The following is a 26,733-nucleotide window of genomic DNA, read 5'->3' as shown; positions in this document are numbered from 1 at the left end:
AAAACAGAGAGAGAGTCGAATTATTCTCCAAATGCTAATGAGGAATACTCTTTCTCATTGGCTGGTGGTAAACACAAAAGGCATAATTGCTTAAAATGCTGAAACCGCTACCAATCACTGTAACAGTACCGGTAGGTGGTGTTGCAGCATCACACTCAGAGCAGACCCCCACAACACAACCACTTCACTTGGGTAAGATGTTTTGCGCACCGGGAATCATGATCCACACAGGAGCAGAACAGAAGTCTGGTGTTAAGGTGGATTTTTTTCTTGACTGATATTTTTTCTTTGACCATTTGGACTCTTAGATTTTTTATTCCATTGACAATGCATCGTTCTTTCGTGGTGTTTGTGAGTTTTATTAAACTGTCTCCCTTCCGTCAGACAGTGATTGTTTTCACGCTAGTTGTTATTTGCCCGTTTGTGTTTGGCTGAGTTTGAGCGCCACTGTCATTTGCAGGACAGATGTTTTTTGCTGCTGCCGCATCATTATGACCCTAAGTCTGACTCACCATCACATGCTGCCAGATGCAACTCGTCAACCGATCCAATATTTTGCTCTTTATTTTGTGCAAACGCGGGGACTTGCTGCCGCTGATGGGGACTCTTTGGGGCTTCTTAGCGCATGAAGGACCTCAGGCTTCTGGTGGGTTTCACAAATATTTTTTTTAAAGATGGAGAAGATAAGATGCGCTTAAATATTAGATTTTTAAATACTAGATCTGTTTTTATTTTCTGTCATATCCGTTTTTATTGGAGTACACATCCCCAAAAATTTCGGCTGGCGATTTATAACTTGCGAATATCCGGATGTAATGCATTTTGTAACCATCACTCCTACTCTTCAGGTACTTTTGGAACACTTTAGTGTGCGTTATGAAGATGGAGTGGATAATTCGGATCGATCTGAGATGGCCTCATATTTCTGTTATAGTCTGTTCAACACCGTCGATTTCGTGTTTGATCTTCAAAGTAAAGAAGTGTTAGGCTACACAGGATTGCTTGCACCACTAAGGATATTACTTGTGTTCACGCCTGATCTCCTCCGTTACACGTTTTTCTTAACTCCGGAAATCAAACAATGAATAACGCAGGTGAGTGCGGCATCGAGGGGCATGAGGAGTCCCAGATCCAGGGTGACATCAGCAGTCAGGGTCAGGTGCGGCCGGGAGAATAACCCAGAGGCAACAATGCCCTCCTGGCCCAGCCAACTGGAGTGCCTCCACCATAACTGCACCTGGGAGGAGACCAACAATATAAGCAAAGCTGACCCTTCCCCGCCCCCTCTCAATTATTATTCAATTCCTCTCCTAACGGCCATCACCGTCGCCTGCACACTGCTGTTTCTGATAGGGGTGGCCGGGAATGTTATGACCATTTTGGTGGTCAGCAAGTACCGGGACATGCGTACGACCACTAATCTGTACCTGTGCAGCATGGCGGTATCCGATCTACTCATTTTCCTTTGCATGCCACTTGACCTCTACCGCATGTGGAGATACAGGCCCTGGCGCTTTGGAGACGCGCTCTGCAAACTCTTTCAGTTTGTGTCAGAATCAAGCACTTACTCCACCATCCTCAGCATCACCGCCCTGTCAGTAGAGCGCTACCTGGCGATCTGTTTCCCATTGCGCGCCAAGGCTCTGGTAACCAAGAGGCGCGTACGAGCCTTGATTTGTCTGTTATGGACAGTGTCGCTTTTGAGCGCAGGCCCTGTGTTTGTCATGGTGGGAGTAGAGCAGGACACCATGGGGCCACAAAACTTCAGTTCGTGGATGAATGAGTCTAACTTATTCCTGGAGGCTGAGGACACCCGAGAGTGTAAGATGACGCACTATGCTGTGCAATCCGGTCTGATGGGGGCCATGGTGTGGCTGAGCTCCGTTTTCTTCTTCATGCCCGTGTTCTGTCTGACAGTGCTGTACGGCCTGATAGGCCGTCGGCTGTGGCAAAGGCACCGAGAGACGAACATGAGCAACCGCGTGTCTCACAGGGACAAGAGCAACAGGCAGACCATAAAGATGCTGGGTAAGTTTCCAGAACGCGCAAATTATGCAAAAAGTTCTTACATGATTCGAGTTTGAGTTGTCGACACATGAAAGACACCTTAGGGCTTTAAACTGTGTTCATATTAAAGTGATATCAGTTCAAATTTCCAAATAAAGATATATATGTTTAGGGAGAAAAGGTTAATCAGCATCTCCTTTGACTAACCCCTGCTCCTTTTTATGTTTTTTTCTTCCAAAAGTGGTTGTTGTGCTGGCCTTTGTCCTGTGTTGGTTGCCTTTCCATGTGGGTCGCTACTTGCAGTTCCGCTCTCTGGATGCTCCTTCCCCGTTGCTGTCGTTGTTATCCGAGTACTGTAGCTTGGTGTCAGTGGTTCTCTTTTACTTGAGTGCTGCCATCAATCCCATCCTCTATAACACCATGTCGTGGAAATACCGGGGTGCAGCGGCGCGCCTCTTCGGCCTAACCGACAGCCTTCCGCCACGGGGTCGCACAGCGAGCACTGTGAAGGGAGATGGCTCAAACGGCTGGACAGAGTCTACAATCAGCTTTTGAATGCATGGCCTAAATGGCTGGCGTAATGAATAAAGCTATTAGTCGTGGATCTACATTACTCACGTAAAGGCCATAATTTCTGTCAGGGCGATGCAAAATTGTGGTGAGCACTTGCCTTTATTTGACTGGAATCAAAAAGGATGATTAAAAAAGCACGAGCCATAAACGCTCCATATGCATAAAACGCTTTCTTTTAAATACAATTTGCTCAGTTACTTGTCTTGTTCGGTTATTTCAACAAGTGCCACACACTATTCATAGAAAACAATTGAAAAGCAAAACTGGTGAAGTGCAAAAGTCACTGGCCTGAAATGCTTACAGGATATCAATCAAAAACAGACACGCACGCCTGTGTGCTCACATATAAATGTCACGCACATCTACAAATGCCTTATACTGCATTTATATTCTGGATGACAAAGAAAGCACTGTAGAATTTGTGGCACTGCTCTGTACTCATTAAGACAGAGGCAGAGGTGCAGTGTGTATGTGCATGTGTGTGGAAGAGATTTTTGCATGTGCTATGCAGGCCAAGTGTCATGCTTTTGGGTATGCTTTTAGTCACGTTACATGAAGATGTCGTGGGTTACCGTTATAAGTTGTCAAAATTCCCAGTGGGCACTTTTATATTCAAATCAATGCTGTGTTTGGGATCAATGGGGTGAGTCATTCTTGTGAATCTTTGTGGTGCACAGCTTTTGCTTTTTTTTGTGATTGTGAGACAATTTATATTTCCAAAATATGTATCAGTCTCTGATCTTGTTGAATGTATTTCACTGTTAAATGATCAGCACTGTTTAATCTGTAGGACCATCAGAAATGTGTATTAGGGGGTGTGGGGGGGGGGGGGGGGGTCCTATAAGGTAGCATCGCAAAAGGTTTTTACAGGTCTTATGACTCTGCAAGTTTAGGTCTGGTGCATACACAAAGAAAGCTGCCTGTTAATGTATAAATAAACATGTTAGCAGTCATTTTCTGGGCCATGTGAACTGTGCACCATTTTCCAGCAGTGTTATCCACATGTTTTCAGTCACCAGCTATAGTTACATATGTTGCACTGATTAAGCATACAATGCTATCTTTTGCTGTGGCTGTAAACACAAAACGTTATTATAAATTTGTCTAATTTACCAATAGCAATCATGCTTTTTGCAGCCATATTTATGGCAACAAAAACATTCATTTTCACTAGTCCTACTTCTATACAAGTAGCTTCCACTGTAAGCTACCCCGTGGCTTCACACTTATCTTTAGGAGACATGGTTTTCCACTGACAAACGAGAGAAGTGAGTTCTCACACGATGTAAACTGTATAATATGTGTCTTCTTTTTCTCATTTAACAATTTACTAAAGCCTGGAAGATGAAAAGTCTTCATGAGTGATTAAACAGCAGATCATGGCATGTAAAGTGATTTTAAATGTTCTCCAGTCTGATGAAGTGCTACAACAATGTATAAGAAAGTTTTAAAATAGATTTTCCTTTGAGCTTGTGTAAGATAACACAACAGGTGGAAATGTAAAAGTGGTACATTTTGTAAAGTGATTTGTAAAGAGCCTTGTTGAAAAGATCTTTGCTATAATTTGTATATAGATGCTTTGTAATGCAGTACACTCAGGTGGTTTACGCAGTCCAAATCACCACAGCAGCTTCCTTGATTTAAAACATGGCCTCATGACTTTTGAAGAATGTATCTGTTAAATGAATGTTTATGACCATATACTGATAACATGACATGCTTTTATCAATCCATACTTATTAACAGTCAAAATTTATTGCTTTTTTTTTTTTTTTAATCTATGTGACTATCTTCACTTAGTTAATGTGTATGTCTATGATAATGTCTTGTAAAAGAAACAAAAGTTTCCTCCTCTTTTGTACACAGTATTCATATTCTTTGTGTAACCAACTCGACAGTCAGAAAATTGTCCTCAGCAGATATGAGATGCAAACTGCAATCGGGCTTATTAAACCAACAAACACCAGTAAACACCTTCTCAGTCACATTAAAAAATAACAAAAGATAACAATAGGGTATGCAGTCGTTTCTCCATGTGGCCCAGCAGTACCCCACTATATAATGTTGGCCTCAAAGGGGTTTAACAGTGGCCACAGGGACACTGCAATGTGCCTCTCCCATCTCAGCTGACAGGATTTTCTTGGTGACACCAGGCTCCATTCTATCACATTAGATAGCTTATAAGACAGCAGGTGCTGCCAATATGAAGCAGACCTCAAAAAAGCACTCATTCATCACTAAATTTACCTCAGGTACTTGATCAAAACACTTACAGGGGAGTCAGCAAAAGCCTTTGAGTGCAAAAATGTTCAGCAGATTGAAAATTATAATGACTATGAAAGGTAATGAAGGATTCACAGGGAATTAAAACTCAAAGTTGAGTTAGTAACTCACAGGAGAAGTGGGTGGATGAAAGGTGGAGAGAAGAAGAGATCTGAAACACGAAAGTCCACATGAAATGCCTCAGTGGAAATGGACAATAAAACACAAGGTGAAAGAGAAGAGGCTCAAACAGTGAGTCAGAAATCACAAGAGCTTGTTTAAATGAAGGTTGTGAGTGTGGATAAATTAACATTACACAATTAGGATGAGAGCGGAATTAAATAAGTATTTTTAAAAATGCAGCACCTTTTTTTATTATTTTGATACCAGTTCAGACAAGCTAATGTTTGCTGGTATACCAACACACTGACTGTTTACAAGTACACTCACAGGGGTGGACCAAAAATGAAGTCATCTGCGAATGGGATAGTGCAGATGGTTCAGACCAGGACAAACTCAGCTATATTTTTTCATCAGTCTCCTGATGATGACAAAAAGAATCCTCCAAGAAGCTTTCGTTCAAATAAGATTAGGCATCTGTGTCCACACTAGTGGCACCTAAAGTTATTGTCAATCTCCTTCATCCTGGTTGGGACAAGCACCCTGTGTCTGTGCTAAATTTTACATTTAATTCGATAGTCAAGTGAAAACATTAAAGGCATCATTATAAACATCAGTCTGTACAAAAAAAAAACCCCAGCCTGCACTGTTTTTTGTTAATACAAAAACAATTGCTTAAAAATTTAAGTCTAAATAGTTCAGTATAGACTTTTGAACATGAAATGAATATGAAATGTTGATTTTCCCCATGAGGAATACGTACATAACCCTATCAGTGTATTAGCAGTCTGGACTGTTAATTATTAAGCTATCAATTTTGACCCAAACATTTGAAAGCCACAAAGTGACACTTTTGGTTTTGTTTCTCAGGAATCTTTGGAAAAAGGTTCCTGCATCAAAAATGTGAAAACTGGAACACCCGACAGTGAAATCCTACCACTTCCAGTCACTAGACTTATACCATATTAACCTATAGAACGGTATTGTTCAACAAAAGCTACTACAGTGCACTTAAAAAAAGGATTTGTAGTTTGACTAGGAAAATAAATGTTTGATTTTCTTTCATAAATGTAATCTATGGTCAGTTTCTACCTCTTAAGACAAAAAGACTAATGTTCCTCTGATGCCCTTGGATTGCCTGTGATTGAGGAATATTGAGCTTGCAGTGCTGCAGTTTCTGTCCGGCTGCCTTCAGGGCCAGCAGGGCATAAAGTCTGTGATTTAGTCTTGTCACAGCTTTCTGGTTAAACAGTATTAAGGCCACCAGAGAGTAAATCTCAACATGACAAACCTTCACAGACACACATTTACGCTCACCTCAAATCCTTGAACCCCAAGTGACAAATTAAAGGCAAAAACTATTATATTAATGATTTGCGGTGAAATTTCAAATGAATTACAGTGCTCGTAAGATGAGCTCTCCAGCTGAGTAATTCTAATTTAAACCCTAATATTATAAATATTGATTATCAGTCCTCTATGTTTACAACAGTACACAAAGATGATGCAGATGAAATGACAATAATGACCCTCTTATTAAATCTGAAAGATACAAGTCAATACTGCCACAGAGAATGTCAGAAGTGTGTTTATACTTGTTTCGCCACCATATATTGATGTATTCAGCTGGTTTGGGAAGTCCTATCCAAAACAAGAACAAACCAACAAACTGCAGAGCATCATTGTGTTGAAGCGTAATGTTGACATTCAATAAACAGTGCAATTAAAGACAGAAAAAAATTAAAACATTTATTGGGCATAAATATATTATATATACGCTACCGATACAGTTACGTCTTACATACATAGGGTAGTATTTGCAAAAATCTATACATTAAAATTGATATGGCAGTTTCTTTTATATAATGCATATGAAATTGTCTAACATTTACAATACAAGAAGAAATGCATGAATTTCTTTTTTTCCTCAATTCGTAGACCATGACAACGTTGGAATGTTTATTTTTTAATTGTGAGGTAAAAATATGTTTCTGTTTTTGTCTTACTTAAAAAATAGTTAAATACCTGTGAGTCTCTGTATGTTTGTCAAATCGCCAATCTCTCAGTCAAAATCTCTACATGTACAAAACATTAAAAAAAAAAAAAAAACTGATCAGAAGGCACAGACGTGGGGTTGCTGGGCAAAACATTGTCTCTCACTCTTGACATACCCGCCAAATGTACAGGACCTGCAGGGTGGTGAGTACGGAGGCTGGGGTTCTATAAAATCACCTGTATTTGGGGGAAAAAACGCAAAAAAAAACCCCAACAATGCACATCAAGGGAGTACCCTGCCCACAAACACAATGCCTTTTTGTTAACACTGTGCAAACCTTGGACTATTTAACACTAGCATAACTGGCCTGACAATGACCATACACCAAGCAAACCTCTGCTCTCCAACTGGGGAATTAAGGCTTAAAAAGGGGTAGTGTTGGGCAACATAACATCAGGAGTTTAAGGAAAGGACACCTCACAAGTCACCTGTCAATTACAATGCAACAGGCAGACACAAAATGAACACATCAGACAAAGGCACCATACTCCCTATAAACTTTCCTTTCTTTGTGGCTGCACTGTGCATTCTGCAGAGAGCGCCCCAGTAATGCCAATGTCACAGTGATGCCAATAACAGAATAATGCCAATAAAAGTAACAGACAGTGTTGGCAGTAGAGTTTGGAATAGAGCAAAGGATCGCGTTTCCTATCGCTCATATTTACCTCATCAAGCCTAATGCTTGGCATAAAAAAGTGCTTCAACTCTGTTAGTCATAATGAATTTACCATCTTCTTCTATAGCTCTATAGATATCTCTGTATATCATCTCTTAGCAATGTACGGACACAAAAAAGCTCACTACTGTTATACCAGCACAAGCCTGAAAAAGGATTTATCAATATTATTATTTTCATCATCTGCCGGAAACCATCGTATGATTGTTTTTGCTTTCTTTACCTTTCAGTGTGAAATCAGGTTGTGTAAAAATTAAAAAACAGAAAAAAAAAACTCCACTGAAAGGGGCTACACATTTCATAATGGCACATTTTGCTTTACAAAACAAAACAATAAAAGATAATATGAAAAGAAGAAATATCACAGATCAAGTTAATTTTTTTTTTCCTTTAGAAAGAATAATGATAATAGTCGTAATGCTGTGTCGCTGCAGAAGAACATCACAGAACCCTTTAGACGATTCAAAACGCAACAACTAGTGGACATAAAAAGTTTGCACTTTGGCATTAAAACAGTAAAAATAGATATCAGAAGCTTCATTATAACACTAATCAGAACAAAAGCCAAAGGCAGCAACGTTTATCCCAAAACAGATGACTTGAATTGACCATAAGACCTGGCTTGCTACATGTTTCTCTAAGCGTTTCAAGAACTGCTCGCCTGTGCACAGCCAAAACAGGAAATGTAAAAAATAAAATAAAATAAAAAATACATGGGCAATTTGGTTAAATGTTTGAAACGGCAATGATAACTGCAATTCATGGACTGATGAGCTACAGGTTCCCAACAGCTGTAAGAAAAATACTTAAAGGGTTACTGAGATAAGGAATGCTGGCCTTAATCATACAATCTAACATACATCCATTAAAACAAAAGAAAAAAAAACATGCTACAAGAAAAAATTAGTATATAACTACACTTGTCTCTTAATCTTTTAACAATAAATAAATGAAGATTGCACTGTAATTGGCATGTAAAGTACTGTATGCAAATATATAGTATAAATAAAACCTAGAAAAGAACTCTACCTTTACTTTCCCACCAACTTTGGCAAAGGTTTTTTAAGCTAGTAAACCACTTTACTTACTGACACATACAGGAGCAAGGCACAGCACAGACAGAGCACAAGATACAGCATCAAAAATGAGAGAACAAAGGGAAGGAAGAGAGAAAAAAAGAAGAAAAGAGGCTAAAATGATAAATTATCATGATGACAGCAATAGGGATGACAAGATTAGATCTCCCCTCTGTGAGGCCTTATCCCTGAGGTCCATTACAGGCTGCCAATCAGAGCTAATCATTACCTCCGTCTCCCATCCAATCCCTTTTACTCCCTGCACCCCATCCGACAAACATGTTACACATTAATTACGCAGGTCAGGGTGGCTTCTTTGGATTATCGGGGCTTGTATTGGGTTGTACCTTGGCTTTGTTGCTTCGGGTTGGGGTTAAAAAGGGTTTTGGGGACTTGGGTGGGAGGTGAGGGGCTGTTATGTGTGTTAGAATGCCCTGTTCTGATGAGTTGTGTCCTGTCAAAGGCTTGTTTGGTTAGTGAACATTAGTTCAAGTCCTCAGAGAACATGTCCGTCTGAGGAGAGACCACAGACTTGCTACTGCTCTGATTACATATCAATAAAGCACCTTTTAATAGAGAGAGAGAGAGAGAAGAGAGGGGAAGTGAGAGTAGTGCATGGGCAGACAGATGGGATGGATCGAAAGCAAGAGAAAAGTGGCCAGAGCAAAAAGGGTAATTACAGATAATCACGGGTGGGAAATGAGAAAAGAGGAGAATAGACTTTAAATGCATCAATTGACAGGCTAGCCGGAAGGAGAAACAGCTTTAGCATTGCTCTGGCTGGCTAATTCTTAGTGGGGGCTAAAGCACAAGCTAACTCCTAATGGCTTTCCTAGTTAACACCCATACAGCTCTGAGAAGGCCGGTTAGCTGGCAGACTGTTAGCACCTCTGGGTCTGTGGAGCTATGTACATATCGCTAGTAAAGCTACAGATAAATAGGCTGGAGCAATGGTATTTGAGATGGTAGATTAAAGAAGAACTGACCAATGGCCCAAAATATGCTCAGCCCAGCCCTTTCCTTGTCTGCTGCAGCCGATCACAATCGCAGCCCGGCTCCCCAAAGCCAGTTTAAGCCTCACAAACCAATACCTTCAAGGGCTCATATTCTGAACCAAGACAAGTGTTTAAGGGCTCCTTCAACTAAATGTGCAAGCTGCTGAGCTGACCTCAGAGCTGCTGTCTATGAGCACCTAGAGTCCACTATTCCCCCTTTTACACTGTACTTCAGACCTTACATTGCCATCACTTATATTACATCAATTTATAGCATCATAGTATTTGCTATAATATACATATCTATATAAAGAGTTCATATATTAGATTACTGGTTTTCCATTCTTTTGTAGATATAATAAAATCAAAGGATAGCAGCATCTTAAACCATACATGGATTGCATCACTTTGGTAGCTGAAAGAGTGAATGAGTGAATGTAAAAAGCTAAGCAGATATGTGATTTACTTCTTAGGATGAAATGTCTTTCTCATTGTCATTGCATGAGTGTAATTGGATATGTGTGCATGGTTATGCATGTAAGTCTGCACCTTTGTCTGTGCACTGGGTATTTGTCAGTCTGCATGTGAGAACGGGTGCAGATTGCGTGAAATGTCTGACAGCCTGTAGAGTTGTAACAAACTGGGTAAGTAAGAACAACTAAAGCTTTGAAGGCCTACACTGGAATATGGCTGAATGAATAAAGACTACAGCAAAAAAAATGCTAATTAAACACTGAAAAATAAACCAAAAAAGTAAGGCAATGACCATCAAGAAATATATGTTCTCTAAGTGAATATGTTTTAAAAAGATACAAAATAAAAACATGCAAGTCAGTCTGGAGAGCAACTGTTTTGCGAACAGCTATTTTAAGGCTTGATTATCAGCTTTCTTTCCCAAACGAGGTACAGCTCAGACAAGGCTTCCCTCGACAGAAATCCTTAACAAATGAGACGGACAATGATATGAAGACAACAGAGACGGAGAGGGAAAAAGTCCAAAGTGAGTGAAGGCAAAAGACAACAGGAACAAGGTGGGAAAAGCCTGAATCAAAAAATAACCAAAAAAAATCATAGATATCGTTGGATGTACATCTCAAGTGTTTGTTTTGATTTCATTCGGTTCTTTCATAGATGTTTTTTAAAGTTTTTTTTTCTGCGATTTTGCTTTCTCTTTCTATCCTATAATTAAAAATTCCCTCACTTCATGAAGAAGTACTGTAGCAAGCAGGCCATGAGGATGGAGAAGCCTGCAAACACACACACAATCAGCGCCGCAAAGCGCTCGTCGCTCGAGATCAGGCCCGCTCCTTTGCCTGCTTCCACGGCACACTGCTCTCCTGATGATGCTGCCTCCTGGCGACGCAGCGTGAACAAAGAGGAAGGGCTCAGTGGTCCACACAGCTCCTGGCACGTATCCTGGCAACGGCGGCAGGCACCCACACGGAAACGGTAGTCTGTGTTGCTCTGGAGACCGGAGATTTGAAACACACCCTCCTCTCCCTTGAAAACCTTCGAAGGGAGGAAAGAGGTGAAAAAAGTTTTACAGCTGACTTGGATAAGAAAGATGCAGATTTTCATCCAACTAAAAAGCATAACATGCTCCTGAGTGAAATCATTTTAGCTAGAAAACAGACATGCATGCTCACGTAAACTCATATTTTATTCAAAGAACACAGAAAAACACAAAACAAATTAGATGTTTAAACTGTGAAAAGTTTAAGAAATTTGGAATTTAATGGTAGCAACATTTAATCCTCTTTTACCAACTTAGTAGATTTGTTGCTCAATTTTTGAGAGAGGAATGTTCTTCTATCATTCTTATTTGATAGGTTTCTAGGTGTGCAACAGTCCTCATTAAGGTCTTCTTTGGTGTATTTTGTTTCTCATGATGTGCCAGACGTTTTCAGCTGGTGAAAGGTCTGGTGAAGAGGCAGGCCAGTTCAGCACCCAGACTCTTCTACAAGAAGCTGTCCAGGAGACATCTTTTTAATGACTACCCTTAAAAAGATGTCTCCTGGATGGGAGCATATGTTGCTCTAAAACCTATATATACACCTTTCAGCATTGATGTTGTCTTTCCAGATGAGCAAAGTGCCAGTTTCCCTAGGCATTATTGGGCTCCCATACCCTCAGGCATACAGGATTTTGAACTAAGCGCTGATAACAAGCCAAATGGTCCCTCTCTTCTGTAGTGTGGAGGACGTATCATTCAAGTTTTCTGAAAAGAATTTCAAATTTGTCCTCCCACAGAACAGTTTTCTACTTTCATGTTAACAGCATTTTTACATTTTGATTTTTCTTTACATGATAGAGTTTTAATCTGCATTGGAACTGTGTTCACAATGATTTCTGGAAGAGATCCTGAGCCCTTACAGTGTAATTGGTTTTACTGCAGCGCTGCTTGAGAGCCGAAAGATCACAGGCATTCGATACTGATTTTTGGTGTTTTCCCATACACACCGAGATTCTCCAGATTCTCAGAATCATTTCAAGATATTACGTACTGTAGATCAGCGGTCCCCAACCCCCGGGCCTCGGGCCGGTACCGGTCCGTGAGTCGTTTGGTACCGGGCCGCGAGAGTTGAGGCTCAGGTCTGAAATGTATGGTTTTCAGCGTTATTTTGATATTGTTTTTATCGTTAACTCTGGTTTCCTGGGTCTTTTCACGTGTGTTATGAATAAATCTTCTTTTTTTCGGTACCAGTACCGGTACTAGTTTTATTTTGTTGTATTTATCCGCGACACCTTAAAGGCCGGTCCGTGAAAATATTGTCGGGCATAAACCGGTCCGTGGCGCAAAAAAGGTTGGAGACCGCTGCTGTAGATGATGGGATACTAAAAGTTTTCACCATTTTATATTGAAGAACATTATTATTAAACTGTTCCACGATTTGATGATGCGTTTTTTTTTTGTTTTTTTTTGTTGAAAAGCTTTGCTTCTGAGAAACTCTGCCCCTCTAAGATGTCATGTTACTGACATTTTGCCAACAAACCTAACTAGTTGCAAAATGTTCCTCCAGCTGTTTCTTTTTAGCACCACTTAGTTTTTTCGGTCTTTCGTTATCTCCACCCAACTCTTTTGAGACCTGTTGCTGCCGTCAACATCAAAATGAACTAATATTTTTTGATGAAATAGTAAAATGTCTCAATTTAAAATTTCATGTCTCCTATGTTCTATTGTGATTAAAAAACATGTTTAGGACATTTAAATGACCGTCTTGTGTTTTTCTTTGCATTTTACAGGGTAGAGTTTCTTTGGAATTGAACTTGTAGAAAGGTAAGTGGTGTTTGTGTCAAGGGAGAATGTGTGTAGACAAAAAACACCATTTTATTTTTAGTGCTGCAGTGGAAGAAATGTTTTGTTAAAGGTGCACTGAACTTTAGCTGTTAGACTCTCAAACTGACGAGAGGTAAATATAACTCTGAGTGCATTTACTGGTCTTCTCAGAAAGAAATAAAAAAAACCCAACAAAAATAAGGAAAAACAACCCCCCCCCCCCAAAAAAAGAACACAAAATGTTAAAAGCAGCATCTGATAACATATGTCTGCAAACATAAAGCAGCATCACATATCCACACAGCACAGGTTTTATCTACTTATGAGAGTCTGCAGTTCGTCCCACCAACCATTCTGTAATTCAATAACAGAAGTTGAAATGGCCCTGAAGACAAATAACTTTTTGTCTACCCGCCTGCCCACCGCTGCAGCTGTGAGCAATCAAATCCTATATTTCCAGGTGCAGCAGACTCTTCCTGAGATACTTCTGTTTTGTAATTTTCATTAAAAGTATTTAATACCTCTCAGCAGGGGGGGGGGTGTATATGAGAGAAGTGTTCACACATGGGTATTTTACTCTTCCATCAAATGTCAAAAGAAACTTGAATTAATTAATTCCAGCAGCTTTCTAGCGTTTAGATGAACTGGACAGCTCTCATGTCTACACATATAAGACCCGTTTACATGTGTGTGTTACAAACCTGTTTGTATTCTGACTCACGTCCCACCAGCACCTGGAGCACATAGCTCACAGGGTCCCCCCTCATTGGTGGAATAGTTTCCCATGTTATCTCACACATGTTCCCCTCCAGCTGGTGCACTCTGGGAGCTGTTGGAATTAATAATAACAAATCATTATCTCATATACATGACAGGATATCGTTAAAAGACGCTTGCAAACAGATGAAGAGTATAATTAGAACACCATCTCTTGTGAAGTCAAGAAATGGTGGTTATCATTTTACAACATTTAAAATGTTGTAAACAGTAAAGTGTAGATAAACTCACAGTTCAGTGATTTGCCAAACACTCAAAGCCTATATTTAACTGAAAACATTAAGAAGATAACTTATCCAGAGCTGAAACTTGATTCAGCATAAAACAGTGCAGCAAAACACTTATGATTGAAGAACAACATTTTTCAATATGGAATTGCAACGACTTTGGGGATATTATAATGTATAATAGAAAAAATACATCATATAAATGTAAGGCTTATCTTAGGGCCAATGTTCATTTAGGATTAACTAAAACAAAGCAGAGGAAACAACTGAAATCTATCAATCAAAAATAGGAAAACCGAGAAACATATGTATGAATATAAATAGTGAACATCAGCTACAACAAAGTGAGTCATGAAATTCATTTTGTTTTTCAGTTGTAACATTTGTTATGCACTGCAATCAAATCCTTGGGGATTAATGTCATTTTACACTGTAAATTACAATGTTAACAACAACGATGTCATTTTGACTGCAATTAACTGCTGCATTAAATACAAAACACATTTTACTAACTGCTTTGATAACCAAGTATCTATATGTTGATTCATCTCAACATCACCTGCTCTTTATAGTTTCAAATGAATGCCTGACCCTTTTAGATGGCGTACACTGCTATGAGCTTTACAGAAGCTATTCGGTCCCTCGAGTGGGTTTATGGATATATCAATGCTATGCGGCACAGCTACCATCATACTTTGTAGATATATCCAGAGAGGTTACCCCTTACTGCAATTATTGGAGCTGTAATAAGCCACCCCCTCTCTTACAGTAACAATCAGATGCTGGAGGCAATAATCAGGCAGGCGACAGTAAACATCATCACTAACAGCCAAAAACAGATGCATTTGTTGCATGCATAAAGCTTGATTTAATCCACGTAGAAGTGGCAAACATTACTGTATGCATGGAAACTCGTGCACTGGTGTGTTTGCGTTGCTCTGCCATCATATGTGAAATTGAGCTGACACTGGTGGACTGGTAGGACATCTTCACATGATCTGACCCCTGAAGATATTTAAAGTTAGATTTACCTAAATAGAGGACTGTGCGTTTAAATATATCTGATAATTCCCCACTAATATCCCTACGGCACAACTGTACGATCTGAAAAGGCAGTTGGTGTATAGCTAGTGATGAAGACAGGACTTCTTTGTGTGAAATGTGTTTGTGCACAAAGACATTTTCTCCGCTTCAGTTTACCTTTCAGGGCAGGGGGTATAGACTTGGTGGTGCAGAAAGTATGCGTGTCAGAAAAAGGACCCTCCCCAGCATCACTGATGGCCTGTATTCTGAAGCTGTAGCTGCTGGACTCGGTCAATCGCTGAACCTTGTAGGTGTGGCTGGGACCACGGTAGATTGTCACAAACCTAAACAGGGAACATAATGAAGAAGGAGAAATAAATAAGATGTAAATCTAAAAAAAAGAAAAAAAAAAGAAAAAAGGAAGGACGGTTCAATGTGACAGAGGGAGCACTGACAGGCCTAGGCATGAAGGATCACTCCATCAGAGATAAAGGAGAAATGGTGAAGGAAAGTGAAGATGATGGTGTTATGAATGGGTATAAGAAGGGAAGAGTTATGTTAATAGAGAAAAACATGGTTAAACATCCATCCATCTATCCATCTAATTCAAGGTCATTGGGGGCTGGAGCCGATCCCAGCTGTCAATACGGCTGAGGCAGGTTACAGCCTGATCGTGTTGCCATCTTATTGCAGAGCACGGTCAAACAAGAACAGTAAAAAATAAGGCACAAACACTTAGATACTCACTAATCACTAACTTAGTTATAAGGACTGATGTAGACCATGTTTGTGACTTGATATAGTTTAACTCAGCACAGCAGGCGTCACAAGAAAAATGATGAACAGCTCAGCGGTGAATGTGAATATTTTAACACAATTATATGTTAACCTGAGGTAAGATTAACTTCAGAAATAAAATGTGGGGACCTTGAAAAGCAAGAGGAGCAGCAGAAGAAAAGAAAGCACCTTAAAAAAAAAAGATAGAGATGATTGATGAACACGCAGGACAAACAGTGGCAGGCTATAGTCACAAATCTGATGAAAATGAGCACCAAAAGCATTCCTGGCTGGCTCGATGGACAGATTCATGGAGTGGGAGAGATAAAAGCAGGAAAAGTCTGGGAGATAAGTGAATGTGAGCCGAAGAGGGGTTATTTATCTCAGCAATCAGCTTTGCAGCAAAATAAGGTAAATGTCTAGGTGGCTAAGGAAGCCATGAAGCAGAGGAATGAGAAAAGAAAGACAAAGGTAAATGGTTAATGAACAAGAGAAGAGGCAGTAATAGAAGAGTAAAGTCGCAGGAGGATGCAAGGGAGAGAGAAGTTAAAGCAGAAGGATAGGTGATTGAGAATTAAAGGAGATGATGATAATGTTGAAGAGAGAAAAGAGAGTGCGAGACAAAGAGGACAGGAGAGAGGTCACGGTTTAGTAGAAAGCTATAACTCCAGATGAGCTCTTTATGTAGCTGCACTACAGAAGTGATGTGTTTCTCTGGCTGATATATGATGTTATTAAACCCTGGCCTTACTGGTGGGCCATACAGTTAACACGTGCAGCGATCAACTGCATGGCTTAAAAAAAACAACAACAACTAATACATTAACTTTTCCATCATCAGGAGCCATGACCTCTTCGCAGTCGACCAGACATAAATGGTAAGATATCAAAATAATTAACATTTAGCACAGCACAAACAAACAATAAATACCTTTGCACAAAAAAATCACTAGGACATAGTTAATGAGATGAATTGGCCTGGCGCTGAGCCAAAAAGCTGACCAATTAACTACAACATGGCACAGCAGAGGGCAGGATGAGAGAGGTCAGAATGTAATGAAACAATCTGTTATTGTTCTACTGCAGGCGTCGTCGTGTAAGAAGAATAAAGCCCTTGAACTACACTGCCCCGTGTTGTCATGGCATTCTTGCAACTCTCAGATTTGACACAAGGCATGTCAGTGGGCAACATGGATGAAAAGAGGGAGAAATGAATGGAGTACAGGAAACAAGTGAAAATAAAAAGCCCTGACTCAGGGAGGACAGCGCATGAGCAACAAGTCTGCAAACAGGGAGATAAGAAAAAGAAAAATTAGCCTGAGCAAGCAAGGGAAAGGAGGATGGGAAGGTACAAGGATGAAAAATAAATAATGGCAACAATAATGGGAACCGGAGAAAAACACTTTCTTTATCATCATAAAATAGAGAAATGCTTGGGTTTACTGAAAAATAAAGGAAGGGTAAAAAATGCCAATGCAGGGGAAATAATTCCTGAAAGGAAGCACACATTCATTCTCAGAATCTCCACATTCGCAGTCACCTGTCTAACAATAAACCCCGATTAATAAACATGAATTAAATCAGAGGACAGCAAGAGACAGAGGAGGGGAGGAGTCAAGGTCAAAAACATAAGTGTAATATCAGAAATGATATTTGCACAGATTATTGCTGGCTATTCAATATGTTTGTTTACAAAGCTAAATACTTCAAGATTTCATTAGTTCCCTGCTTTCAAAGTGCCCTTCCACTCTCGCTTATTATGTCAGCAGTGAAGCTTCTGGTTGCCATGGCTAACTCCTTCATACTAAAAAATAAAAACCATTCTAATTCATTTTAACAGAGCGCGATGAGAAAGAAAAGAGGAAAGCGGAGCAGCGTAGGAGGAGTGCCCTGTAAATCTTCTACGTCCATTCTTAATTTTATATGCCTTTGCACACAAATACACAGTGTACAAGAAACTGTGATGCACCACTAACCACTTATACCACCTTTTTTTTAAACACTTTTAAAATATAAATGCCAGTGATCGCAAGGTACCGTCCCCACACTGCTCCCCGAGAGCTGCACTGGTGGCTGCCCACTGCCTCACTGGGTGAATGGGTTAAATGCAGAAGAGTATTTTCCCTACGGGGACTAACACATACAAATTCTTTCATTTGAATGAGCCGCTCCTCATCCCTAAGTCTACAGCATAAACACTTGGGGAAAAAAAGACAAATTAACCTTTAGTTTAGTTGCCAACTATGTTTAATACTCCAACTCCTATAACTTCATTGGGTGCATACAGACACATGCATAATATACCTAACTTCATCCAAGCGTGATTACAAAGAAAGAAAAATGTACATAAATATGCACAAACATTACTGTGGCAGTTAGAAAAGGGTAAACAAAACTGTGAAAGCTGTTTGCATTTGGTATGGCAGAGAGCGATCGCATACCTCTATGTTTGTTTATGTGTATGTGTGTCACAGAAGCTAACAGACCACAGTCTGCCAGTTAGGGACCCATCTGTCAGTTATGGTACCCATTCCAAGGGTGTCAAGGTGCCAGCTTGATACAGCCAAACCTTAATTCAAACACTGATAAGGGCCAACCAGAAGGATAAAGGAGGGAGTGAAACAAACTGACAGTTGGGCAGACGGGCTGGTGCGATGCATTACAGATACTCTCAGCTCTAGCTACTTGCAAAAATTCCCTCCTCCTGAACTTTTTTTGCCCCCAGATGTGTATTTGACTCCCTGTCCATGGTTATTTTCCATCCTCTCCTCCTCAGTCTGCTAACACTCTCTTTCCATTTCTCTTTTTGTCACTGCTGTCTGACCAGTCAATTCAATGAAGGCTTGATTGTTGGGGGCTGCATCCCTGCTGTGTCCAGCTCCACTCAACATGACTACTCCCAGGTACATCTAGTTACTGCACACAGAGAAAAAGGCACAGATCCCCACAAGTACCTTTAATGCACACACTCCCTCGGCTCCCCTCAGCTGCTCTGGTTTTGTCCTCCTAGTATTTGGGTGTTGTTCTCAATGATGTGCATATTTTTAACCTGGGTTCTAATTTGATCAATTGACTAGTTATAGGGTGAGAAGTCCTCTGAGGGCAACATCATAGTTTCAATCCCTTGTTACACATGAGGTTCCATAGATAAATGCAGACTATCATTCTGTCTATTGCTGTCATAGAGACAGGATTAGTAGGTTAATTCGGTGTTCCACTTTTTGTTTATAAATGGGTAAATATAAGCTTTGAGTCCAAGATTTTAATGTGTTGTTAAAAATAAGCTGGACTCAGCCTATTCCCTCAAGTAAACAATGATGATGGAGCAGTATAAACTGGTCCGTGTATACTCCACCTGTGGTTCTTGTCCTCCATCTGTAGTGTGTAGACCATGTCATCAGCAAGCAGAGCACGTGTGTGGCTGGTGTTTTCGCCCCACTTGAGCTTCAGGCTTTGAGGGCCAGCCGCTGAGCATTCGAGTGGGGGCGGCGGTGGCGGGATAGGGCGTGTCCTCACGATCAGTGGTAAACTGTTGGGACTGGAGCCAATGGCATTCACTGCCTGGATCTGCACACTAAAAATCATGGGAGAGAGCGAGAAAGAGATAGAATTTATTTGTTGAATATTGCACTGTAAAAATGTTTATTATTATGTTATTATTTATCATCTTATATTGATTGGATTTTTGTGGAAATGTCTCTAGAGATGAGAGCCAAACAAGCCAGCATTTAAATTTTACTTGAGCATGTGTGCACTGATTTAAGATCACAAGCCAAAGTATGCGACCGTGAAAGTGCTGTACCATGCAACCTTGAATGCTCTCCGTGTATTTGCAGACCTATCTGTCCAATGCTGGACACTAATGTGGTATATTAGCTTTGACCTTGGATGTTTGTGGATCCTTTTGCCTGTTACCATTCTCCTACGTACTCTGCATGATAAGCCTTAAATTTGTCAGACTTCCTGGTCCACGTTTTCCCTAAATGTGTACCAAGTTAGGTAACTGCTATCACTGCTACAGGGTGTTTTAGAAGATTTGTGCTAAAGAGAGAACTTAAATACTACAATGTATTCCCTAAAACATAATTATAAAGATTATAAATGACAGAGAAACATCATTTTAAGCACATGCATTTGAACTCGTATGCCAAAAATATATGGACTCAACTGGACACACAGACACACACAGATCAGCTCCTAATTAAAGAGAATTGGGAGAAATGGATTTCTGTTTTTCAAACTCCCCTGCCACCTTTCTTCCAGGAAGCCCCCTCTGTTCTTCGCGGTTTTTCTGTCAGTGTTTTATCAGCTTATTAGCATCAATATCAGAGGCCCTCAGCTAGTTGGTATCTTTCTTCTGACATTTAACCACTGATTCTTTGTAACTGCAACCTTTCATTATAATTCATGTAGCTTAGGTAAACATTTGTGTGTTTGTGTCTGTGAGGTAAAGGGCAACATGTATCTATCCAGTGGATAATTAAGGATATGGATAAAAGATAATAAGAGATTGTGAACAATGTAAAGATAAGGCTTAGCTTTTGATGATAGGTGGGGCTACATTTAGATATGATAAGAGTGAACGTGAATGTTTATTTGTTAGCCCTGTGATGGACAGGCAACCTCTCCGTGTTGTACCTTAACAAACTTTCATCTTAGGCTCAGAACAGATGCAGTTTATTTACTTATTTTTAAATTTATGATTTATTTTTTTTACACTGTCAAGAGAAAAAAACTAGGGGACAAGTAATTGAACAATCTTGAGACTATAATTTCACCAGTGCAAGAACCTCTGGCTGGTAAATTATTTAAATCTCACCTCAATGACTCCAAGAAATTCACTGAAGTGAAAATACACATCTAATTTTAGAGGACAAATTGAACTCTCTCCTTTACTTGAAGTTAAGGTTGACATTGTTGATAATACAGAATGCACCTTCTTTGCACTGCAGCTTTACTTAATGTGTATTCTGTCATTGATGACTAGACCACAAGTATACACTTAAGGGTTTTCTTTGGGGTTTTCTTTTTACTTTAATATGGTTTTGTTATTTATTTGGGGCAAAGATGCAGGAAAGATTTTGAAATCTTGTATTTTGAAGGAAATATTTTAAACTCCATTGACAGAAAATGCAAGTCATCTTAAATCTATATAGATATTTAATTTACAAATATTTAATGTAACTATATTTAATGTTTTATAATTTAGCGTATTGTATTGTTGGTGGGAAAAAACTAAAAACGAATTTCTTTGTTTTAAAAAACAAACATATTTTTCCTTTTTCATCGGTTTAGAACAAAAACTGAAGTCTAAATACTAATAAATAACAATAGTGTGTTTAACCTCCAAGCTGCAAAAAAAATTGTACAAATGTGGGCGCGCACACACACAAACAGTCACAAAAACACACAAATGTTTACTGTGGTCCTTTACAAGGCCACACAGTCAAAGAATATCTGAAGTACAATTCCTGTCGTAAATAACAACCAGAATTATAGCTATTTGGACACACAAAAACTCCCACAGATTCTCTCAAATGCACACAAACACACGCACAGGCTCACACATGTTCTGTCTCACTGGCAGCCATTATGCAACAGAGCACAGTGACACCGGGTCAAAAACAACCTCAGAATGAAAACAATGGTGCGAGATCACCCTGCCTCTGCACATGTCACCTTACCTTGGATAACCTCTCCCTGTTTGTCTTTTTTAATTAGAATTCAAAGAACTTGCTGCACAATCATATGCATGCTCACAAACACACTTACAAGCAATCACAGACAAGCGGGATGACAACAACGCTGGGCATAAAGATGATTAAGTGGCTGTTTACTGCTACTTGAGTACAACATGTTTGAGATCCAAGCTCATGCAATCATCAAACATTTTACCCCTATTTAAATACAGAATCTGTATTAAAAAAAATAGATGTAGCCTGCTTGTCTGTATGAAAAGAAGCCAATGCAGAAGCTGTAAAACCTGCATTCTGCAAATGAGCTAATGAACCCGCCTCTTACACCCAATTTATGCTTCAGTGGGAAATTTACATCATAGCCTAAGATGTAACTGTAAACCCCTCTGAACCCAATGCCGTAATCTCCAACATAACTTGATGTTGACCTCCCGACAAATCTAACTGTCCTCTATTCTCACTACTTTTCTGCTGTGATTTTTGAATTTATCAGTGATAAAATAGCAATCATCCCCCCAGTATAATAGATAATTATAGGATCACTATAACAAATTATAAATATTAGCAAATTCGTAGAAGGATATCAATGAAACTATTGGAACTGATGTGAGGGAAGGTACAAAGAAGTGGAAAAATTAGAGCGCCAAATATGTTTGCACCAGCATTTTATTTCTTTCTATGGGCTGGCACCGCATATGAAAAAATGGGACACAACCACACGGTAATTAACATGTAATGCACCACACACAAGCATAAATGCTTTGGTTTAGCTATCATTACCTGTATTCACTGTCTGGCTGCAGGCCTGTGACAAGGTGACTTGTCCCTGAATCCACAGTGATAGTTTGGTCGTCCAGGGTGATGACGTAGGAGGTAATCTCGGCCCCGTTACAGTTTGGCTCCTCCCACTTCAGGTGGAGGCAGGTAGACGGGGAGTGGCCCGTCTCTGAGGAGGTCGGGAGATCCAGGGGGGTAAGGGATGATACCTGGTCAGGATTTGTAGCTGGGGTCTGGAAACTGCTCTGCTCACTATATGGACCAGCACCCGCCTGATTGACCGCCTGAGTGGGAGACACAGAAACACAGAGGGGGTGAGAGAGATTGAAGAGGGGGGGAAACTGCTGTGATTGATAGTGCTGAGATAGAGGATCCTGGTGATAGAACAGAGGTGAGGAGAGGGATAAAAAGAAAGGGATAAGTGAAGACTAAAACCAAGGCAGACAGATGATGATTAACAATAAGAAGGGAAGAAGATAAATATGAAGGGATTTATTAATAAGCACAGGACAAAGAGCAAGACAACATTAAATGGGAGGGACTGATATAGAAAACTGAATAGACAAGAAAACTAGCAGAAAGACATGAATTCAAATTAGTTTGAAAGAGCATTAATCCTTTACTTGTGCTGTCAAACACATTAATATTCAGCTCAAGTATCCACTATTAAATGCCTTTCAATCGCTAGTTGTAATAGTCACCTTCATTGCCTCTTACAGACTTCGAGAGGAGGAAGGAAGGACAAAATTGGTATTTTATATACATCTTGTCCATTCGGAAAGCTTGAACTAAAAATAAAAAATGTAGATAAATTGCTTCCTTCCATCCATTTGTGAGCCTTGTAATAGTTACATGTAAAAAGCAACATTAATGGATTAAATGTACTTAGCACATCCAAGCAGATGAGCAGTGTTTGTTTTCTTGTAAAAATGCACTGTAGCCACTTTCTAAAAACAGCCAAGCACCATACCAAGTAGATACCAAGGAGAAGGAATCTACAATGTGTACTTATATATAAATCCTTGACGGTTTATCTCAGCATTAAACTATCTAGATAACTCTGGGTCCAGCAAGAAAAGTTATACTTCAGTAGTTTCTCGGATTTATCCTCAGCTGTCAAATTTATTTTGCAGAGGCTAGAAAAACACATAGAAACTGATTTAACTTATCCTTACATTGGCGTCCCCCCATTCAAAGCATTCTCATAAAACAAGTCCGTGTCAGGTTGTGCAGATTTGAATCACTGCTACAGAAGATAAACCAGTACAAGTTCATTCAGGTATAGAACGTATGGAGTCACACAGAGTTCAACCAAGTCAGCGCCTCTGGTGTGATCCATTCCTGCAATCTTCTGAAGGTGTACAGATATGAACACATAGGCATACACTTCTAGTGCACAGAGACAAAGAGAAATCACGTACATGTAGAAAAGCAATTATTAGGACGGTAGGTTGACCTTGGATTGTCAACCTATTAACTATTAACCGATTATAAATAATCCTATAAAGATGTGAGCCATAAAGCATGTTGTTATTGGATTCATAGCTTCAGAGGGTACAAGACAGAAAGGGAGTAAGGGAGAGAGTTAGACAAACAGAAGGAGAAGGAGAAAGACGGCACTTATTTATGCACCACATTAAGGGTCAGAATACAAATTGAATCAATGACCATCAATCTTTCCCTGGAGTCTGAGTGTTTGTGTTGCAGCATCTTGGTTTCATGTTTCCAGGCTGAATTTTTGTCACGCTCACAATTCAGTTATTTCTTTTGTTTCTGGAAGTGCTTATGTTCCATACACTAGTACGTTCTTCTTTTCTCATTGTCAGTTTAACTATGCATGGCTTCAACATAAGTGAATGTTGTATGCCTGTCTATGTTCATCTAAATCCACTGTAGGGATATCTAGTAGTGTGTGCACTACCTGTAGCCTGCAGCAGTAATTTGTGGCAGGTGTCAAATCTGACAGTTCACACTGCGTGGCAGATCCGCAGTAGATGAGCTCCATGGGTTCATCTTCCCTCGCCCACTCCAAACGATATTCAGAGATGTCTGTACCCGAACCCTCGGGGCTCTGCAATAGAAACACAAAATCAGCTCAATGGAATTAACAGATACCTGAAAGTTAATGGATTCAGGTCTTGTTTTGCAAACCCAAAATGAAAAACAAGATTATTTTTTTTCCATCTAAACTGAAGTCTATTGAGGTAGGTAAGTATTTGGACCCACATTTATTGTCATTCAACCTTGGTAAATCACCACAGCAGCTTTGAAATCAAATGGTCAAGATCTGATTAAAGTGCAGACTTAATTCAAAGGTTTTAACAAAAGTGCAGCATTAACTGTTTAGAAATTACAGCCATTATAACCATGCATAGTCTGATAGTTATACCATGGTTGCATAATTACTGGCCAGGTGAGGCCTGTTCCTTAATTTTCCAATGACAAATTAGGTATATAAATCAAAAGTGTGCAACCTTCATTTGGTATATTTTCAGTGGAATATGTGGAGTATGGGGACCAAAAAATGATGAATGTGACTACTAGACTGAAAAACAAAAAAAAGATACCCTTTAAAGTGATAGGAAAAAACTTTAGGAGTGGCCAAATCAGCAAGCTGGTATATTCTTAAGAAGGAATGAGCCTGCTAAGCAACACCAATAGGCCCAAAAGATGACTTTACTACTTTTTTTTTATTTTAGAAAAAACAGTAAAAGGAATGCTGGAGCTCTTTAGCAGTGTTAAAAAATGTGGCCTGTCTTTTTATATTTGCTTGTCTGTTTTTTGTTCCTTCCATACACTGTTTATTTCCTTTGATAAATGCAGCTGTGTTTTTGGTTTGCCTCACCTCCCAGTTGAGCGTTACACAGGTGTTACTGGTGAGTGTGATTATGGGAACTCCACACTGGGCAGGAGGACCCGCTGCAGTCGTCACCTCTGTAGGCTCAGAGTATGGTCCGTACTAAGGGAGACAGATCGATTGACACAAGATAAATGAGAAAGTTGAATCATTTAGACAGTAAAAAGTTTACAAAAGCTGAAAATCAAATTCTAATCCCAAACTGAAAAGCTGTGAAATATAGACACAGTCATCTTGTTCAATAAGCAACTGTGCTGAGGTTTTGGCGCCATCTAATTCACTTTCAGGTGACCGGATAATCAAAACAATCAAATCTTATAATATTAAGTTAATTTTCTAGGGCACACTGATCCAACTACTCAGTGTCTGTGTCTACACCTACGGTTTTAAGTTGAATTTTCTGCTTGTTGCTTAATATTGGATGTGTATTAAGAGCTCCCAAGTTCGTGTGCTCAATATGCAGAGCAAATTTCAAAGCCATAAGTAAACAAACGCTATTTAATTCAATATTTCATGCTTAGCTGTTATAAAACATCCCTTCTTTTATAGGCTGACCTATTGAAGTGGCTGGATCAAGCTTCAAAAGGTTTCAGCTACGATTTTCTGTTGTTCTTTAATGGATTTTATGGTCTAGCCTGGTGAATTACCAGATTGTCATGGCTTTCATTTATTTATTTTCATTTTTATTATTGATCACACTCTTGCTTTGAAAAGCCAGACAGTTTCTCACCCCAGCCTCATTGGCAGCCCTCAGTCTGAAGCTATATGTTGCACCAGGAAGCAAACTAGCGACAGTGCACTGTAGCTCTGAGCCATGATACACCTCCGTTGGCTTGGCGTCTCCCTCACTCATCTCCAGACTGTACACACACTCCTCACACACTCCCTCAGGGGAGTCTAAGAAGATCAAATAAGAGAGAGCGATAAGAAGAAACATTTACAGTGAAACTAACCACAATACATGAATTGTGATGAAAATACACAATACATATGTCACGATATCTTGTTACACATAAATTCTTAATGATGTATTCAGTATTTCACAAGCTTTTTATACTGCTTACAGATTAATACACAGGGTATATTTTGAATACTTTCTAGGGGTTTTTCCCCATAAACCTGGTGATATTCTCTGCTTGCAGAAAGACGAAAGTAATAAATAATGGTGACAGTGGGGAAAACCCTCCAATACTTTATGTTTGACCTTCAGCTCGAGCCAGTAATTGCAGCTGCAGCAGTGCCTGAATGTGAGCTGATTAGAGACATGACCAGCTGTATTAAACTGGTAAAAGAAAGAACTTCCTCAGCATGGCAGGCTGGAAGACCTTTTCCTGCCAAGAGATAACAGTACTAATCTGCAATAATAGGCTGACATTAGGAGAGTTAAGTCAAATATGAGGCTAGGTTAGGCATTTAATGAGCTAAATTAGGGCTCAATTAGGCTGAAACGTGGTTGACTCAGCTTACATTAGAATTGGCCAGGGAAACATATTAAACGGCCAGAAGGTGATTTAGCTGCCTTATACAAAAATAATTCGAATATATTCTAGTAAATAA

At 39.6% G+C, this 26,733-nt stretch overlaps 2 protein-coding genes across 4 annotated transcripts in view; one reads left to right on the top strand and one right to left on the bottom strand.

Moving 5' to 3' along the window:
- Positions 1-213: 213 nt before the first annotated feature.
- ghsra (growth hormone secretagogue receptor a) lies at positions 214-3,388 on the top strand. Its single transcript, XM_084915484.1, has 2 exons — positions 214-2,028; positions 2,249-3,388. Exons 1-2 carry the CDS (start codon positions 1,116-1,118, stop codon positions 2,560-2,562), a joined length of 1,227 nt encoding a protein of 408 aa, XP_084771610.1. The 5' UTR covers positions 214-1,115; the 3' UTR covers positions 2,563-3,388.
- Positions 3,389-6,697: 3,309 nt separating this feature from the next.
- fndc3ba (fibronectin type III domain containing 3Ba) overlaps positions 6,698-26,733 on the bottom strand; it is a 92,050-nt gene continuing 72,014 nt past the window's right edge. For all 3 annotated transcript variants that reach the window (XM_084915688.1, XM_084915689.1, XM_084915691.1), the window contains 8 exons: positions 25,907-26,073; positions 25,165-25,278; positions 24,241-24,390; positions 22,323-22,603; positions 19,202-19,420; positions 15,247-15,413; positions 13,744-13,871; positions 6,698-11,274 (listed from right to left, as the gene is read on the bottom strand). In XM_084915688.1, the coding sequence (XP_084771814.1) occupies positions 10,963-11,274; positions 13,744-13,871; positions 15,247-15,413; positions 19,202-19,420; positions 22,323-22,603; positions 24,241-24,390; positions 25,165-25,278; positions 25,907-26,073 (1,538 nt within the window). In that variant the 3' untranslated portion in view covers positions 6,698-10,962. The remainder of the gene's footprint in view (positions 11,275-13,743; positions 13,872-15,246; positions 15,414-19,201; positions 19,421-22,322; positions 22,604-24,240; positions 24,391-25,164; positions 25,279-25,906; positions 26,074-26,733) is intronic.

This window comes from Perissodus microlepis, chromosome 19 (assembly GCF_051167445.1).
Source record: "Perissodus microlepis isolate ML-2025 ecotype Zambia chromosome 19, ASM5116744v1, whole genome shotgun sequence".
NCBI classification, from domain to species: Eukaryota; Metazoa; Chordata; class Actinopteri; order Cichliformes; family Cichlidae; genus Perissodus; species Perissodus microlepis.
Note: the sequence above shows the minus strand (reverse complement) of the source record. Positions and strands in the feature narration are given on the sequence as shown.

Coding starts and splice junctions, on each gene's coding strand:
- ghsra (XM_084915484.1), top strand. CDS start 1,116: ATGAGGAGTCCCAGATCCAGGGTGACATCAGCAGTCAGGGTCAGGTGC. Junction 2,029..2,248: donor GCAGACCATAAAGATGCTGG/GTAAGTTTCCAG, acceptor TTCTTCCAAAAG/TGGTTGTTGTGCTGGCCTTT.